Source organism: Arachis duranensis, chromosome 1, assembly GCF_000817695.3.
Source record: "Arachis duranensis cultivar V14167 chromosome 1, aradu.V14167.gnm2.J7QH, whole genome shotgun sequence".
NCBI classification, from domain to species: domain Eukaryota; kingdom Viridiplantae; phylum Streptophyta; class Magnoliopsida; order Fabales; family Fabaceae; genus Arachis; species Arachis duranensis.
The window spans coordinates 81,917,334-81,935,770 of record NC_029772.3 but is presented as its reverse complement, the minus strand read 5'-3'; the positions used below and the strand labels follow the sequence as shown (position 1 = coordinate 81,935,770).

Below are 18,437 nucleotides of genomic sequence, written 5' to 3'. Positions count from 1 at the left end.
GGCACGTTTTAAAAGCGTGGCGATATGTCCACTTTTTGGCACGTTTTTAAAGTGTAGGTATAGGTTAATACCTATGGCCACGCTTTTAAGCGTGGCGAGAGATATAAGCATGGCAAAAAAGAAAGCGTGCCGATAGATCCACAAAAGCGTGGCGATAGAGCAACCGGCACGCTGGCAGATGTGACCCTTTCAAAAGCGTACCGATAGCTCAAAAAGCGTGACGAAAAGCTATCGTTATGCTTTTTATTACTTTTTGGCACGCTTTAAAAGCGTGATAGAAAGCTTATTTTCTTGTAGTACATTTTGCATTTGGCTCTAAGGCATGCATGTTTGGCATATCAGAATTTGAAATACAAGAATAATAGAATAAAAAGAAAATTTAGAGAAAAGGACCCGCACGATGACAGAATTTGCACATCATCACTAAAGAACTTTTTGGAATACTAATTTTAGCGATCAATTTTTTGTCAATACTTAAATGATAGATTTAGCTGATATTCCTACGGAAAAATTGGAAACAAATTTTCCTTAAATATTCATAATAATTGACGAATAAATAACCATTTCTAATTATGATGTATCCAAGTGCTGACAATATTGATTATTATGATTCATTTAAATAAATTTTGTAACTAAAAAAGATTATATTTGTTTGACATTCCTAACTAAACATTAATTTGGTGAGAGACGTCATTAGTTCTGATTCTACGTAGCTGTTATCATTGTTATCAAATTCGACTCGATCCGACCGGTTCGACTGAAAATTCGGTCATTTGATCACCTGGCCGGGCCAAATCACTCGTCGAATCGCTTATGCAATAGATCCAGTGAAATCCGGTTTGACCTGACGGGTTTTATGCAAACCTGGTGACCCGTCCGGTTAATCAAACCCGGTCTGGGTCGTGTTTATTAATTTTTTAATTTTTTTTCTTCCTGAAACGACGTCATTTCAAACCAACCCCAGCCCTCTTTGAATGAACCCTAGCCACTAATCTGAGACTTCTGGATTCTGATTCTGAGTGGAACCAACCCCCAGCCTCGAGCTCAACGTCGGCAACCCCTCACCCTCACTCGTCACTCTCTCGTCTCTCCCCTCACCTCGTTAGTTGTCAGTTCGTCACTCTTAGTCTCTGGATCTCTCACCGTGGCCCTACGTCCACTTCGTTAGAACCAATGAAGCAGCATCTGCTCCCTCGAGTGGTGCTGGTGGTCGTCTTCTCAACCAGGTGAGCTTCAACTTTTAACCCTGTTCTTTCTCTAGTTCAATGTTGATTTCAGTGAATCTGGTGGTTGTTGAATGTTATTGTTGCTATTTTATTTAGTTTTAGAGTTGTTATTGCTGTTCTTTCTCTGGTTCGATGTTAATTTCAATGAACTTGAGAAAATTTTAGAGTTATTGCTGTTCTTTCTGTTTGTTGAATGTTGGTTTTTAGAGTTGTTGTTGCTGTTCATTATATGGTATGATGTTAATTCCAGTGAACCTGAGCAAATTATAGAGTTGTTGTTGTTCTTTTTGTTTGTTGAATGTTGGTTTTTTAGAGTTGTTGTTGTTATTCTTTCTGTTCTTTCTCTGGTTTGATGTAAATTTTAGTTAGAATTGTTGAATATGGTAGTTGTTGCTGTTGTATTTGATTTATTGGAGGAGTTGTTGAACTTGAGAAAATTTTAATGAACTTTGGTTGAATAGTTAAATTTGTTGTTGATTATCATTAGTGAACTTTGGTGGTTGTTAATTATCATAGTTGTTACTGTGTTGCTGTGTTTCTTTTTGTTCATATCCTCACACTTTCTATCCAACGGCTTCCCTCATAATTTCTCATTACCTGCAAATGAAGAGGCATTATTGAATCTAGAGCCCAATGCTGGAGGTATCTCACCGTCAAGGTTGTTCCCAGAAACGTTAAAATAGACCAAGCCATGGATCATAGAGAGATTACTAGGAATTTTCTCACTGAAGTTATTAGCAAAGAGATCCAGCATTGTTAGGTTTGATAGATTTGTCAATACCTCTGATATGTTCCCTGAAAGATGGTTGTGATCCACTAACAAAGATTTCAATGAGGAGCATTTGGAAATATCCCAGGCACATCCCCAGATAAATTGTTCTTGTCCAAATCTTTCTTTAGATCATTAGTTATGTTTAAAAATTGATATTGAATTATTAATGTTTGTAAAGGTTTATATTTTAAATTTTAAGACATTATTTTAATTTTATTTATATAATTTTATTTTGTTAGTTATGACCGGATTAATCGGATAAATTAGTGGCCCACCAATTAAACTAGTGACTTGGTAACTTGATCATATGATCGAATTGATTACCGGTTCGGTTATGATAACTATGGTTGTTACTGATCCAATATGTCAATACTTTATTTTAATTGAAAATTTAAATAATTAATTAATAGTAATTTACTAATCCTTTTGCATCCACTAACTTTTTTGGTTGAAACTTGAAATAACAAGCTTTTGGGGTTTTGTTCTTTCAAAGAGAAGAAAGTTCTTCAACAATGGCAATTTTCATTCCCTTCTAACCCAACAGACTTCATCATTCTTCGCTGGCGTTTATCATTTGTGAGTGTGGCTGGTGTACCGTTGTAGCGGTTGTCTTCGTCGGGTCTCCAAAACCTTCACATCGTCGTCCCAGTCGCTGTTGTTGTCACCTGGGAATTCGAAACTGTGCTACCTTCAAGTAGTCGTTCTCGCCTTTCCGGCGTTATTGTCGGTGTCTCTGTTCCAGTTGATGCAGTCTTGTACATACTCCTCATTTTTTCAATTGTTGTGTTCGTTGTTTAGTTTAGGGTATTTTGTTTCGTAATTTAGTAATAATTTGCACAATACTAGACTCTATCAATACCATTTTCAACCCATAGTAACATCTCTCACTCTCATCCAGATTCTTAGCCCTTTTCCTCTTTGAACCAGCAGTTTTAAAACTGCTGCATCTCGCATTAGATGTAACCAAGTTTGTGGTTTGATGCCTAGACATTCTTCCAACTACTTCGAAAAGGTTTTCTGATACTTTGATAAATAGAATTTCAAATGGGGAAGAAAACACAAACTTATGAAGAAGAAATACCTAAGGCCATTGTGGTAACATCAAGAAATAATGCCAAGCTGGGATGTGCATTAAGCCAAGCTAAAAGAATAATTGCCACGTAAAAAGCTAAACAAACGGCATCACAAAAAAATTAACGTTTGGTTAAAATTGTCAGATAGAGGTAATCTTTTATGATTATTAAGTCTATTTCTTTCTTTTACAGACAGTATTATCAGCGTTTTAATCTTTTATGATTAGAAATTATTATTTACTCGAAAATTGACAGATAAAATTTTTCTATCGCTAAAATTTAGATAATCCGAAAATTTTCTAGAAGTTCATCGCTACTAAATATTGAATTTTTTTTCCCGAAGCTCGTGATATTCTCATCTGAAAGTTTTATATTAATGCTCTCCTTAGTTTTAGGGACATATTATTAGTTATTACATTGCTAGATTCGGAATATAATTTGTTTATTTTATTAAATTACCATTTTTTTAAGAGACTTCAACATATTATATGCAAGAAGAAAATTTTGATATTTATGAATAAGATACATAATTGCTATGATGTACGGATACTGATACAAATACAGGATACGGTACGACACGAGACATGTCGACACGTGAATTTTTAAAATTTTATATGACACGGGGAATATAAAATATTTTTTAGATAAATCGTAGTAATACTTTTATATTTTTCTTGATATTAAAACATACAATTCTTTTTAATTCTTTAATGTCTTATTTTAATTATATAAAATATTTAAAATATTTGTTTTTTTAATAAATAATAATATATATTATTTTTAAATTTATTTTAAGAATATATGTTAAAAATAAAATTGGACACGCTCACACATAATGAAATTTAGATATGTCTAAGTGTATTGAAAAAAAATTTTCTATTTTTATTTAAGACATAATTGGACATAAAATATATCCAATACGTGAATACGGTAATTCAACAAAATATCTGTATTTCAACAAAATGCGTGTAAGCGTTACAACAGATCCGGGAATGAAAATAGTTTCCCCTTTTTTTTCCCATTTTGTCTCTACTCTCAACCATTCATCAAACATAAATAGTAAATGTGCTGCTATCAAGGCATAATTGACGTGAAATGGCGTGAGCATGTTATTGGGTTGTAATTATTATGAGCAATGATTTTGTTTGTGATCTACATTTGGTGAAAAAGAAGAAACCACTCAACAAAACAGACAGCTTTAGAGTTATGTAGTACAGTAAGTTGATTCTTTATGTTGTGACTATCAAATTGGTTGTATAGAGGTCAAATGTTTAATCATTTGACTTCTTTTTCTCTCTTTGATTTTCCTTCTCTGTTTTTCCTTGTGACACATATAACTAATAATGATATAAGAGTGAGCATCCTTGGAGAAAGTGTTTGTGCTCCAATTAAAGTTAATGTAGTAATCAAACCTACACAGTGTCCTACATGTAGCCACTTCTAATTGTTAAAGTCTTAATATCAAACAAGTCAAACATTCTTTTGATAGGCTTATTGTGCGAAAAAGAAAGGAATATATATATATATATTTAGTTATAACAAAATATTCGTTTAAGGTTTGGAGGAACTTTATAAAAACTCAAACAAACAAAAAATGAATTTTAAAAAATAATGTTAGTTTACTTTGTTTTTAGATTTTTATTTTATAATAAAAAATACATTTAATACACATTTAAATACATTTAATAACACTCATGAAATAAATCTCGTAATATATTCGATCACAGATAAATGCATCTTAACTTAAGACGCATTCAGTTAAGACTCTTAACTAAGTGTTTGAAAGAAAAGTAAAATACAAAGTAAAAAATATTTTATAAACAAAAAAAATTAATTAGAAAATTAGCAACTATATCTATATCTATATATTTTAAAAGAAGTATAGGTAGCCAATAAAAATATTAAACAATATGAATAATAAACATATCGAATGTTCATTTTATTAGGTGTGTAGATGGTTATTCAAATATTAAAATTTAGCTGGTAATTTATTAGTGTAGTGTGTTTTTATTTGATTGATAGTTGTTTAAGTTGTTTAAAAAAATTATTGGTTACCTAATATAACCCTACATTTTATTTTTGTCTCATCCTTAAATATTTTTTACTAAATAAGAAGTGTTGCTTGCATTCTTTATTAGATAAACAAATTTTAGCTCTTCATTAATTATATTTAGGATTTAAATTTTAAAATTTAGAATTTAAAATTTAAAATATTTATTTTTTTATTTATTATTTTTTATCCTTAGTAGTAAGTTAATTTTCGTTAATGATTAGTTTTTTATGTGGAAGTAATGAAGTATGATTAATAACAACTTTGCATGTATGTTCCCAACCGTCCTCTTTTAGGCACTCAAAAGGGGAAAAAAAATTAAAGGAAACAGGAAATAAATTTTCTTTAATTTCCTTCCACAAAATGTGTATAAAGAGGCACTTCTTTTCTCTTCATATACATATATGAGTGACGGATCAGTCTCATTGATTTCTCTTTTAAGAAGATTTATTCCATGCTACAACACAAAAATCTTTGTTCCGTTCAACAACATCATCATCAGTTTAACATTCATATACATACGAATCTTCCAACATGCGTGGTATCAGCTATTTGAATAATAAGTACTCATCACCATCTCCATTCCAATCTCATTCGTATGATGCTAATAACATGCCGCCATCATCATCTGTAATTAGCAGAATAAGTCCACTCATTCTGTTAGTTATAATAGTCTTAGCAGTTATCTTCTTCGCTTATGGCCTTGTCCATTTGATTCTATGGTTCTTCATCAAAATCCTATCATCATCCTCGTCGTCGTCGTCTAACAGGTTCCAAGAATCATCGAGGCGCTCCCGCGCGATTCAGAGACAGCTTCACCATCTCTTCCGAATGCACGATTCGGGACTAGAACAATCCACCATTGATGCTCTCCCAGTGTTCTACTACCAAGAATTGTTGGGGCTAAAAGAACCATTTGATTGTGCAGTGTGCCTCTGCGAATTCTCTGCGAACGAGAAGCTGAGGTTGGTTCCAATTTGCAGCCATGCATTTCACATGAACTGCCTCGACACATGGCTTCTCTCAAACTCTACATGTCCTCTCTGTAGAGCAAATCTCTCTAGCTCTATCGTGAATCAGAATCAGAATCCAGTTCGTGTTGTTGAGGAAGAGAATAAGAATGGTGGTGAAGGGAGTGAAGAGGGAGACGAAGGTGGTGGTGGGAGGAAAAGGGTGTTTTGTGTGAGACTTGGGAAACTGAGGAACGGTGAATTGATTGAGAGAGAAGAGAGTAGTAGTAGTAGTATTGGGTTGGATGGGAGAAGATGCTACTCAATGGGTTCATATGAGTATGTGGTTAGAGAATCGAATCTGAAAGTGGAAGTGGTGTTATCATCTCAGTCTCTTCATGTTGGTGGTGAAGAAGAAGAAGAAGAAGAAGAAGAAGAAGAAGAAGAAGAAGAAGAAGAAGAAGAAGAAGAAGAAGAAGATGGAAAGAAGATAGGGAAGAAGAGAACAAGAGGTGAGAGCTTCTCAGTTTCAAAGATTTGGCTATGGTCCAACAAGATCAAATATAATCATCATAGATCCAATAATGCAGATGCAGATTTTCCTTTGTCACCAATAACAAAGAAAGCACTATTAATCTAATTTCGGAACTTTGAAGAAGAATTCTGTTTGATACCAATTTCTAGCATACTTTAGTTTTGTTGATACCACTTTCTTATTCTAATTTTACTTTTTCTTTTAATAGATTAAATACACAAAGGCTGATTTTAACTTTTAGAGAGTACATCTTTCTTTCCATTCAAAAATTCTAGAGCCCCAACAGTTTTTTATAATTTTGATCATTATTTAATTAATATAAATATTAAATTATTTTTAATAAATAAATTTTATAAGTTTATTTTTAAATTATGAAAAATATATATACAAATTGTATTAATTTATGTATATAAATTCTGATAAAAAAATATAGAAAAACAATGATGATTGTAAATAATGTGAATAATAAATTAAAAAATAATACAAATTAAAAATTAAGAATCAGATTCTTAATTAATTATTTAACTTCTAATTTTAAAATTTGAAAAAGTAGGATATTCATACTGCGTACCGTTACTTCCAATTTTCCCATAATCTCCCAATTTCTGGACCATGCTCAAAACTCGCGTCAGTACGGGAGACAGCCGTTCTGACACATCATAACGCCACCGTTCTCCCTAACGTCGTTCAACCGTAGCCCGTGCACATCGCCGCACATGGCCACAGTTCAAGGATGGACAGACATGAGGAGCCTCAGCCTCCAAGTCATCACCGGCCGCTGGTTCCTGATGTTCGCCTCCTTCTTAATCATGGTAGCCGCCGGAGCCACCAACATGTTCGGCCTCTACTCCAGCGAAATCAAAAGCACCATCGGATACGACCAAACCACCCTCAATCTCCTCAACTTCTTCAAGGACTTTGGCAGCAACGTTGGCATCCTCTCTGGCCTCATCAACGAGCTAACCTCACCCTGGGTGGTTCTAGCCATCGGCGCAATCCTCAACCTGTTCCGCTACCTCATGATTTGGTTCTCTATCACCAAAAGAGTTGTGAGACTAACGGTCTGGCAAATGTACTTATACATTTGCATCAGCGCTAACTCTCAGTCATTCGCGAACACCGACTCTCTTGTCACGTGCGTCAAGAACTTTTCAGAAAGCCATGACATCGTTTTGGGGATCTTGAAAAGCTACGTTGGACTCAGCAGAGCGATCACAACTCTATTATACTCTGCGATTTGCTATGATGACACCAAGGCTTTGATTCTCCTCATTGGTTGGCTTTCTGCCACAATCTCCGTCGTTTTCCTCTGAACAATTCGGTATATGAAGCCGGGGGTTCGTCAGCCTAACGAGCTCAAAGTCTTCTTTAACTTCCTTTACATTTCTCTTGCACTCGCCGACTTTCTTCTCATCATGATCATTATTCAGAAGAGGGTTAACTTTAACCGGTGCAAATTTTCGATAAGGTATTTATTGGAGGTTTTATTTGCATGTGATGCTCATTTTACATACAAAAGGAATGGTTGTTTTTGTTGCAAATCCATTATTATATTTTATTTTACATACAAAATGGATGGATGTTTATTTTACATAAAAAAGATGACTGCTCTTGTTGCAAATCCAATGGGAGGCTGGTGGGACAACAATGGCGCTGATAGGGTTTTCAAGAGATGCATAGTGGCAGATGGTTAAAAATTTGAAAAGGTAAGGTAAAAGAATTTTTTGTTACTTGATTGGGGTGATTTTTTTATTTTCGGTGGGCCAAAAAGGTAAGGTGCATTTTCATGAGGATGAAGTTCACCTCGTTACCATGGCAATGGTTGTGGTGGTTTCACTTCGACTTTAATCATAACTTGCTCTCGTGAGATGGTATAAGTCCATGGGCTAAATAAGCTTATTCAGGTATGAGAAATGACCTAAAGTTAGTAACTGTTATTGCAACTAGATATTATTATGTACTATGTAATATTCTATGTGGTTTGTACCGGTAATATTGGAGGTACTAATGGTGGCTGTATTTATTATGAAATTTTTCCGAAAATGAATTACAATTAGCCAATCATTTAGCTAGATTTTGTAAACTTTCAATACTCATCGTCATATATGTATGAAATATATTCTTGGTAATGGTAGTGTCTTCAGGGACCACTGCATAAAGAGACAAATTTGTCACTGCATCACTGGATTTGTGGAAGTGCTTTTGTCTCCCTTGCCGATATATAGTTTTGCTGGAGTAAGTCGTATCAGTTAATGCCTGTGGTTCTTATTTCATAGAAAATTTAAATAAGTCAACACTAAATTCCATCAAAGTATTTTTTAAAATAAATAGCATTGATGTTGAACGAGCTAAAGCGTAGCATCAATGGGCAGAATGATTAAATCTGCAAAGGCTTTAACGGTTTTTGGCAATTGTAGCCATGATGCACTAGTCACGACCATGGTTCTGAAAATCGGACCAGACCGGTCAGTCGAACCATTGCTAATAATAGCTGGTTAGAGAATCATTAAAAAACCGTTAAATTGTTTAGGAACCGGCTGGTTGGATAGGATTGGTGACCGGCCAATTATATAAAAACGACACCATTTTGTGTTAAAACTTAAAAAAAAAAATAAAAACCAAATGTGCAAGGAGCTGAAGCTTGAAGCCATTCGCCCATTCCATTCGTGAAACCCCCCTTCCCCATCATTCGTGAACCTCCCCCTTTGAAGCAAAACCTTAGCCGCTTCTTCCTCAGGTTCCTTGCCGCCGTTGCCCCCAAGTTCTCCGTTCTCGGTGCCTCCGCTTCTTCCTCTTCCCCAGGCCCAGAACCCATGTAGCTCAGCACGTCGTCCACTGGCTTCTCTCTTCATGGCTTGGAGGTTGGAGCAGCTTGCCGTTTGCCATTGTCTCATCTGTCGCCGTCGTCTCGTCTCTCGCCGGTTACCGTCCGTGTCTCCGTCAAAGGTGAGTGACCGTGCTTTGCTTCTTCCTTTGATTTTGCTCTAGTTACTGATGGCTCTGGTTATTGAATGCTTGGTTCTTCTTCTTCCTTTTAATTTCTAAAATTTTTGCTCAAATAATTTTGCTAATGTTGCTAATGTTCTTCTACTGCCTTGCTAATTCTCTGTTTAATTTAGTGTTGTTTTGAACTTTTGAATTTCTATCTTGCTAATGCTCTGTTTAATTTCTGTCTTGATAATGCTCAGTTTAATTTCTAAAATTTAATTTAGTGTTTAATCTAGTGTCATTGATAAACCACTATTTTATGGTTTATATTGTATTTAATTGAGTGGTTTTATCAAGCTTTTCACCCACTTATTCATAGAATTTGCATAATTTTACAATTCCTTCCTAGTTTAGTTCTATGATTGAAAACATGCTTCTTTGGTCTTAATTTAGCTAATCTTAATCCTCTCTTATTACCATTCGATGCCTTGATCTGTGTGTTAAGTGTTTCAGGCTTCATAGGGCAGGAATAGCTTAGAGAATGAAGAGGAAGCGTGCAAAAATCGAAGGAACACAAGGAATTGAGGAGATGACCAGCGAGAAGTCACGCGGTCGCATGGCTCACGCGACCGCGCGAAATGGAAGAAATTAGAGTGACGCGTTCACGTGCCTGACGCGACCGCGCGGATTGGAAGCTGCACGAACGACGCGAATGCGTGGACGACGCGCACGCGTGGTACGAAAAACGCTGAGTGACGTGATCGCGTGGATGACGTGCACGCGTGACGTGCGTGATCTGTAGAATTACAAAAGTCGCTGGCAGAGATTCTGGGCCGTATTTCAACCCAGTTTTTGGCCCAGAAACACAGATTAAAGTCAGGGAACGTGCAGAGACTCAGGAGAGGACTGGGAAATTCAATCATTACTCACAATTTTAGGTTTTAGATGTAGTTTTTAGAGAGAGAGGTTCTCTCCTCTCTCTTAGGATTTAGGATTAGGATTTCTATTAGGATTAGGATTGTTTCTTCATACCAGGTTCAATAATTTATGTTTCTCTTCTATTTTTGTTTACTCTGAAGCTTTTATTTGTATTTGATTTATGTTGTCCAATTGGCTTATGAATATTGTCCATGTTAGAATTGACATCTTTATTCAATATAATTTGAGGTATTCTAGATATTTATGAATTTAATTTAGTTTTCTATATTCTTGGTTCTGGTTGATTAATTGGTGACTCTTGAGTTGTCAAACTCAGCAGTGGTTGAAATTGGCAGATTCTAATTGATCTAGATCGCTCTAAAGCTAGTCCTCCCACAGGGATTGACTAGGACTTGAGGATCAAACTAATTAGTCCACTTGACCTTCCTTTGTTTAATAAAGGAGAACTAAGTGAGATAAAAACCCAATTCTCATCACACCTGATAAGGATAACTAGGATAGGACTTCCAATTTCTCATATCTTGCCAAGAGTTTATTTTACAGTTATTTATTTATTTTACTTGTCATTTAACATACTTCTTCCTCACTTTCAAAAACCCAATTTACAAGACTCATAACTAATAATAAGAACATACCTCCCTGCAATTCCTTGAGAAGACGACCCGAGGTTTAAATACTCGGTTATCAATTTTAAAGGGGTTTGTTACTTGTGACAACCAAATGTTTGTACGAAGGGATTTTCTGTTGGTTTAGAATCTATACTTACAACGCGACTATATTTTTATAAAATTCTTTACTAGCAAAAAATCCTAACGTCAAAATGGCGCCATTGCCAGGAAATTACAAACGTGTGCCTTATTATCGGTTATTGTAAATATTTTAAAAAAAAATCTTATCTTATTTTTTTTAAAAAAAAATCAAATCTTTTTCAAAATATTTTCTTTTTGTTAGTTTTTGTTTTTATTTTCTCCTACTACTATGAACTTTCACCCCTTTGGCTATGAGTCTGGTTACAACTATGTTGCAGGAAGAGAAAACTATAACAGGAATATGCATCAAGGCCAAAGCAATCAAAGATGGACGGAGCCAAGAGGATCTGATCAACCCTTTAGGCGACAACACCTTCCAAGATATCATGGACGAAGACCATTCTATAATGCATACCAAGATGATAGGTATGGTGGACCCCTTGTAGTTACCAACAAGCCCCATCATATGCCAATGAACCACCCCCTTAACATAGCTTTGAACCACCATACTCACAAGCCCCTTTCCGCCATTCACCTCCTTATGACCCTAACCCATATCCCCCATACCAACCACCCTATGAATCGTATGAACCATATATAGAATCACCCCAATTCCAATCCAATTACTCCCAAGAACCACCACTTCCATATGCACCATATCCCTATCCATCGACCCAAGAATCACAGGCTCGCCTCAAGGAAATAGTAGATCAATTTCATGCAACCCTTCATCAACTGGAGCAAGCAATAAATCAATTACCTTCCAGACGTTTGGACACTCAAAGAACCCTCATGGCTTCATGTGGAGAATCTAATGAAGAATGTAGCATGAAGGAGATACTAGAGACTCCAGTGGACAGTAAGGATCATGACTTTGTACTGGAACAAATAGAGGAATTCGGAATTATTGAAGAAGAAGAAGTGGTCGAAGATTTAGGAGATGCTGAGCCTCCATTGGGAAATCCATTCATAGAGCCTCCTTCCAAGGTGTTTGATGTTGATGTTGAGGAGGGTGTACAACCTCCAAAGCATATCATGGTTGAAGACTTTGAAGGGGATGATCAAGAGATGGATTCAATCATTAATGAATTTTTATCTACATTTGAATCCTCTCCCATTGGACTTGACTTGGAAATTAAAGAAGAAGAAGTACACCTCCCATGCCCTTGGTGAACAATGAAGAAGAGATTAAATCAGAAGAAAGCTACCAAGAGGAAGAGGTTGAAATTGAAGAATCCTGCAAAGAGGTGGTAGTTGTCAAAAAAGAGCACAAGGGAGTGGAGCTTGCACGTTCATTAGAAACACCTCCCCCTAAGTTGCCATCATCCTTCACAACATTCAAGTGGGTAAAATTTATATCCCTCATCTTTCTAATTCCACTTGAATATGGGCTACTGGAGACAGATGGTCAACTTAGAGCTCTTTGTGGCATTAAGAGTAAGAGGAAGATGGTCAGTGGTAATAATTGTCCTGCAAAGTTCATTATGGTTGGAAGCTTGAAGTTTAAATGCAAAGGTTGGTGTAAAGCTCAACTGAATGGGTCTAGGAAGTTGTTTGGCCACTTTAGTGAGAATTCAGATTGCTTGCTACCCGGATGGAATCATAACGATCAACAAGAAGATGGGTGCAAAAGCAAGGTTTGGGACTCCAGAATCCATTCTGGCAATCAACACTCTTGGGGCCTTGTCACTTGCTTTAACTTGCTTGAAGGCTTTCTGTGCCTAGTTTGGGATCTCGGAGGCTGTGGGAATTCCAAACACTGGTGGAGATTTCTGGACGAATACAAGTACAAGCCACCATAACAGGGAGCTCGCCAAATGTCCAACTTAAGGACTATAACTAAAAGTGCTAGGTGGGAGACAACCCACCATGGTATGACCGTTCCTTTTTCAGTTTAAATTTTTGTCTATTTTTGAGTTTTGATTGAACCTGAAATTTTGCATAACATTCATTGCATTATGCATACTGCATTAAAAAAATAAATCGCATGCGACGCGCCAACATCACCGACGCGTCCGTGTCATAGGTGCATTGAGAAGAAAACAAAATTGAACAGAGAGTCATGCGAGAGCGTGGCTGGAGGCGTGCTATTGGCACAAATTGATCCACGCGACCGCATCGTTGACGCATCCACGTCATGTGGGAAAAATGCCTGCCACGCGTCCGCGTTACCCACGCGAACGCGTGCCCTGAAATCGACGTAAAAAGGGTGTATGGCCGAAAGTTGAGCTAGAATTGGGCTGGACTCGTGCTAGAAGCACAAGCCCTGCCACGCATAGGCATGCCCCACGCGTCCGCGCCATTTTCAAATTTAGGCCATCCACGCAATCGCGTCAACCATGTGACCGCGTCACCCCAGATTTTTGGCAAAAATGCATTTAAACAGAGAGTTGTGCGTACGCGAGGCTACACTCGCGCCACGAGCACATATCGAGTCACATGTCCGCGTGCCACACGAGTTAACGTCACTTCATCAGAGCGCGACTCACGCAACTGCATGCCCCACGCGCTCGCGTCGCCTGCGCCGCATAACTTATCCAAATCAGCCAAATATCTTATCTTTTCTTCCCCAAATCTAAATCTTTTCTTTCCCTTCTTATTTCTTTCTTCCTTCCTTTCTTTTTCTTTCTTCTTTCCTTTCAATTGGTGTTAGAAATTTATTTGGGTCATTATTTTGCTTGTGGATTGTTAAGAAATTGCTTGACAATTATATATTATTTTTTAAGGGTGCTTGCATGTTCAATTTAATACTTTTCATACCTTATTTAATATGCATGCTTTGTGTTTGTGAAAAAACCCGTATGGCGTTTTGCATTCTTAATTATTCTATCCTTCTACTCTAATGCCTGTTTTTCACAAAACCCTTTTCAAAATTTTATTAATTAAATATAATTGTCAATACAAACGTTATTGTTAGTTTCTCATGACTAATAATACATTAAGGCTTTTAATGCTTGATTTACGCTACTCATGCCTTTGCCAGCATGCCAATAAACATCTTGCATTTAATTGCCTCAATTTATCATGCTATGCTTCCATTGATGTCCTAATTTCATGGAATCGTGACCATGTGTTAACGACATTCTTCTTTATTTTGGCATGATTCTTACTAGTACTACCCTCTCCCTTGCTCTATCCCTTTGACTTCATGTCCCTTTCTCTTCTCCCTTTTTCAGGCTGGCCACCAGGAAGAGTAAAGAGAAAGACTCTACAACGAGCACCGGCTGAGGAACCACAACCCCCGCCACCTGCACATCTTTGCATACACCAAGGACGGTGCAATCTTTAAGTGTAGGGAGGTCGATACCGATCTCCACGAGTCAGTTAATCCCTTCTCAACACCAATTTTTGTTTTTCATTGTTGCATTTGCATGTTTGATTGCATGTCTATTTTGTTTTGTGCATATTTTACCACTTGGTTGAAGTAACATTTTCTTTTTCAAGAAACTTTTTATAGTATTTCACTAATTTGAATTAAAAACTTTTTGAAAAAAAACTTGTACGAAGAAATATTATTTTGGAACATAGTTTAGAGCTCGAACACACAAAACCAGTGAGATTTTGAGCCTACTTGATTGGTTGCATTTTATCAACCAATATATTTCATTTTTGTGTGTTATTCTCTCTAAAATTGTAATCTTGTCTTGCTTAATTCTATATTTCAACTGTTTGATGTATGCATGCACTTATATGATTGAGGCCTTGTTTCACTAAGCTTACATACCCATATGGCCTTACCCTTCCATTATCCTTTGCAAACCAATTTGAGCCTATTTTACCCATTTGTTCTTTACTTTAGCTCATTACTAACTCTAAGCGGAAAACAATAATGTCCTTAATTTGAACCCTTGATTAGCTTAGACCAGTAAACGTGATCATGATTTAAGTGTGGGGAAGTTGGATTTGAAAATATTTGGTTTGAGTAATTGGGTGTTGTATATTTTAGTGAAAATGTGCAAAATAATAGTTGAACACATATTATTGCATTCAATACTTTAATCATATGAATTGAGAAAAATAAAAGAAAAATAATAAAAAAAGAAGAGAAAAATAAAAAAAAGTGAAAAAAAGAAAAAAATCAAATAATAAAAGGGGACAAAAATGCCCCAAAGTAAGTGTTGGTATCAATGCATATGTACTGTACTCAAATTTAGGATGCATGAATATGTGGAAAACACAGTTAATGGAAAGTTAGATTCTCCATTTTAATTAAATGGATTGTCTTAAGTTAGGTGGAAAGTTTATGTTAATTAAGGATTCAGATTTTAGTCCACTTGGCCAAATACAATCCTACCATGACCCTAACCCCATTACAACCCTTAAAAGACCTCTTGATTTGTGTATTGGTGCATTAAATTTTTGTTGATTGTTAGATGAAGAGCAAGCTATAGAAAGCAATATTAGTAGAGAATTGAGAGAATTAACCCTAGACACTTGAGAGTTAGAATAATATACACTACCAGTAAGGGTTCAGCGCTCAATTCTATGTTCCCTGCTTTCATGAGCTATCTTCTTCTTGCAAGTTATTTGTATTGTATTTTGTGATTTGAATTAGTGAAGTCCAGTTCATATTTATTCTTGAAGGATTTATTTACTTTTTTACCAAGTAGGTATAATTATTTTAGCATGTAGTTGCATTCACATTCATAGGTTGCATTGCATGAATCCTGCTTTTCCCTACTCATTTATTTTGTCTCCTTGAGCTTAGCATGAAGACATGCTAATGATTAAGTGTGGGGAGGTTGATAAACCACTATTTTATGGTTTATATTGTATTTAATTGAGTGGTTTTATCAAGCTTTTCACCCACTTATTCATAGGATTTGCATGATTTTACAATTCCTTCCTAGTTTAGTTCTTTGATTGAAAACATGCTTCTTTGGTCTTAATTTAGCTAATCTTAATCCTCTCTTATTACCATTCGATGCCTTGATCTGTGTGTTAAGTGTTTCAGGCTTCATAGGGAAGGAATAGCTTAGAGAATGAAGAGGAAGCGTGCAAAAATCGAAGGAACACAAGGAATTGAGGAGATGACCAGCGAGAAGTCACGCGGTCGCATGGCTCACGCGACCGCGCGAAATGGAAGAAATTAGAGTGACGCGTTCGCGTGCCTGACGCGACCGCGCGGATTGGAAGCTGCACGAACGACGCGAATGCGTGGACGACGCGCACACGTGGTACGAAAAACGCTGAGTGACACGATCGCGTGGAAGACGCAGACGCGTGACGTGCGCGATCTGCAGAATTACAAAAATCGCTGGCAGAGATTCTAGGCCGCATTTCAACCCAGTTTTCGGCCCAGAAATACAGATTAAAGTCAGGAAACGTGCAGAGACTCAGGAGAGGACTGGGAAATTCAATCATTACTCACAATTTTAGGTTTTAGATGTAGATTTTAGAGAGAGAGGTTCTCTCCTCTCTCTTAGGATTTAGGATTAGGATTTCTATTAGGATTATGATTGTTTCTTCATACCAGGTTCAATAATTTATGTTTCTCTTCTATTTTTGTTTACTCTGAAGCTTTTATTTGTATTTGATTTATGTTGCCCAATTGGCTTATGAATATTGTCCATGTTATACTTGACATCTTTATTCAATATATTCCAGATATTTATGATTTTAATTTAGTTTTCTATATTCTTGGTTCTGGTTGATTAATTGGTGACTCTTGAGTTGTCAAACTCAGCAGTGGTTGAAATTGACAGATTCTAATTGATCTAGATCACTCTAAAGCTAGTCCTCCCACAGGGATTGACTAGGACTTGAGGATCAAACTAATTAGTCCACTTGACCTTCCTTTGTTTAATAAAGGATAACTAAGTGGGATTAAAACCCAATTCTCATCACACCTGATAAGAATAACTAGGATAGGACTTTCAATTTCTCATATATTGCCAAGAGTTTATTTTACAGTTATTTATTTATTTTACTTGTCATTTAACATACTTCTTCCTCACTTTCTAAACCTCCAATTTACAAGACTCATAACCAATAATAAGAACATACCTCCCTATAATTCCTTGAGAAGACGACCCGAGGTTTAAATACTCGGTTATCAATTTTAAAGGGGTTTGTTACTTGTGACAACCAAATGTTTCTACGAAGGGATTTTCTGTTGTTTTAGAATCTATACTTACAACGCGACTATATTTTTATAAAATTCTTTACTAGCAAAATACGTCAGTCATCACTGCCTTGCTGAATAGTGTTGCTAATGTTCTTTTTCTTCTTCCTTGCTAAATGTTCTATTTAATTTAGTGTTATTTTGAACTTTTGAATTTCTGCCTCGCTAATGCTCTGTTTAATTTCTGAAATTCAATTCGGTGTTTAATTTAGTGTCATCATTGCCTTGCTGAATGGTGTTGCTATTTAATAATGTACTGGTGTGCTATTTTAGTGTTTTATAATGTATTGCTATTTTCAATGTTTTGTAACTACTGAATGCTGATTGTTGAGTTTAGATATGGTGTTGTTGATGATTAATTTAGTGTCACCCTTTAAATGTTTGTTGCTGAATGTTGCTGTTGTTTTTAACATTCCATACATGTTGGATACACCCAAAGGTAACAACCTTTTCCTTTCTTTAATCTTATCATCATCATAACAATGGTGGGACTTTGGTGAATTGAGATTATTCAAGTTTTGATTTTGGGGTGCAGGTAAGGTGAAGAATCCAGACTTTCTAAACGAGGTTTCATCTGTTTGCAACAAAGAAGAATATCTCATCGTGGTAACTCTTATCTTCTTCTTCACTGAGGATTTTCAGTTTGTTGTTTATTTTTTCCAACTTTTTCTTGTCTTTATTTTAGGATTGCCAAAGTTGAGTGAGATCTTTGTATGAAACTATCGATCTTGTTGCTGATGTAAGTGTAGCTGTAGTTCATCCCTCACATTATATAATATAGAAGCTATTATCACTCTACCTTAAATATATAGCAGAGGCTACGCTTATGTGTATTATAGGGTTATATTATCATGTTATGTACGTGGCTTTTCATGGATGAAAAGACTAATAACTTTGTGTTTGATGTGAATTTGTTAAGGCTACAAGAATGTGAAAGACATGGGATGGGGGTTATATGGAGTGGGTCAAAAACAAGTTTCCAGTGAAATCATCATTAGTAATTATTTGTATCCAAAGTGTTTGCCATACATAATACTCATTAATTACCTGGGGAAGACATCTGAATTAGGGTTATAACTTTTTGAGTTTTT

The 18,437-nt window shown here is 36.0% G+C and overlaps 2 protein-coding genes across 2 annotated transcripts; both read left to right on the top strand.

The window, feature by feature from the left end:
- The first annotated feature begins 5,599 nt into the window (after positions 1–5,599).
- Positions 5,600–6,771, top strand: LOC107492421 (RING-H2 finger protein ATL47-like). Its single transcript, XM_016113446.3, has one exon. It carries the CDS (start codon positions 5,656–5,658, stop codon positions 6,709–6,711), a length of 1,056 nt encoding a protein of 351 aa, XP_015968932.3. The 5' UTR covers positions 5,600–5,655; the 3' UTR covers positions 6,712–6,771.
- Positions 6,772–7,322: 551 nt separating this feature from the next.
- Positions 7,323–7,919, top strand: LOC107492432 (uncharacterized). The gene has a single exon (XM_016113456.1). The coding sequence runs from the start codon at positions 7,323–7,325 to the stop codon at positions 7,917–7,919; it is 597 nt and encodes a 198-aa protein (XP_015968942.1).
- Positions 7,920–18,437: the final 10,518 nt, after the last annotated feature.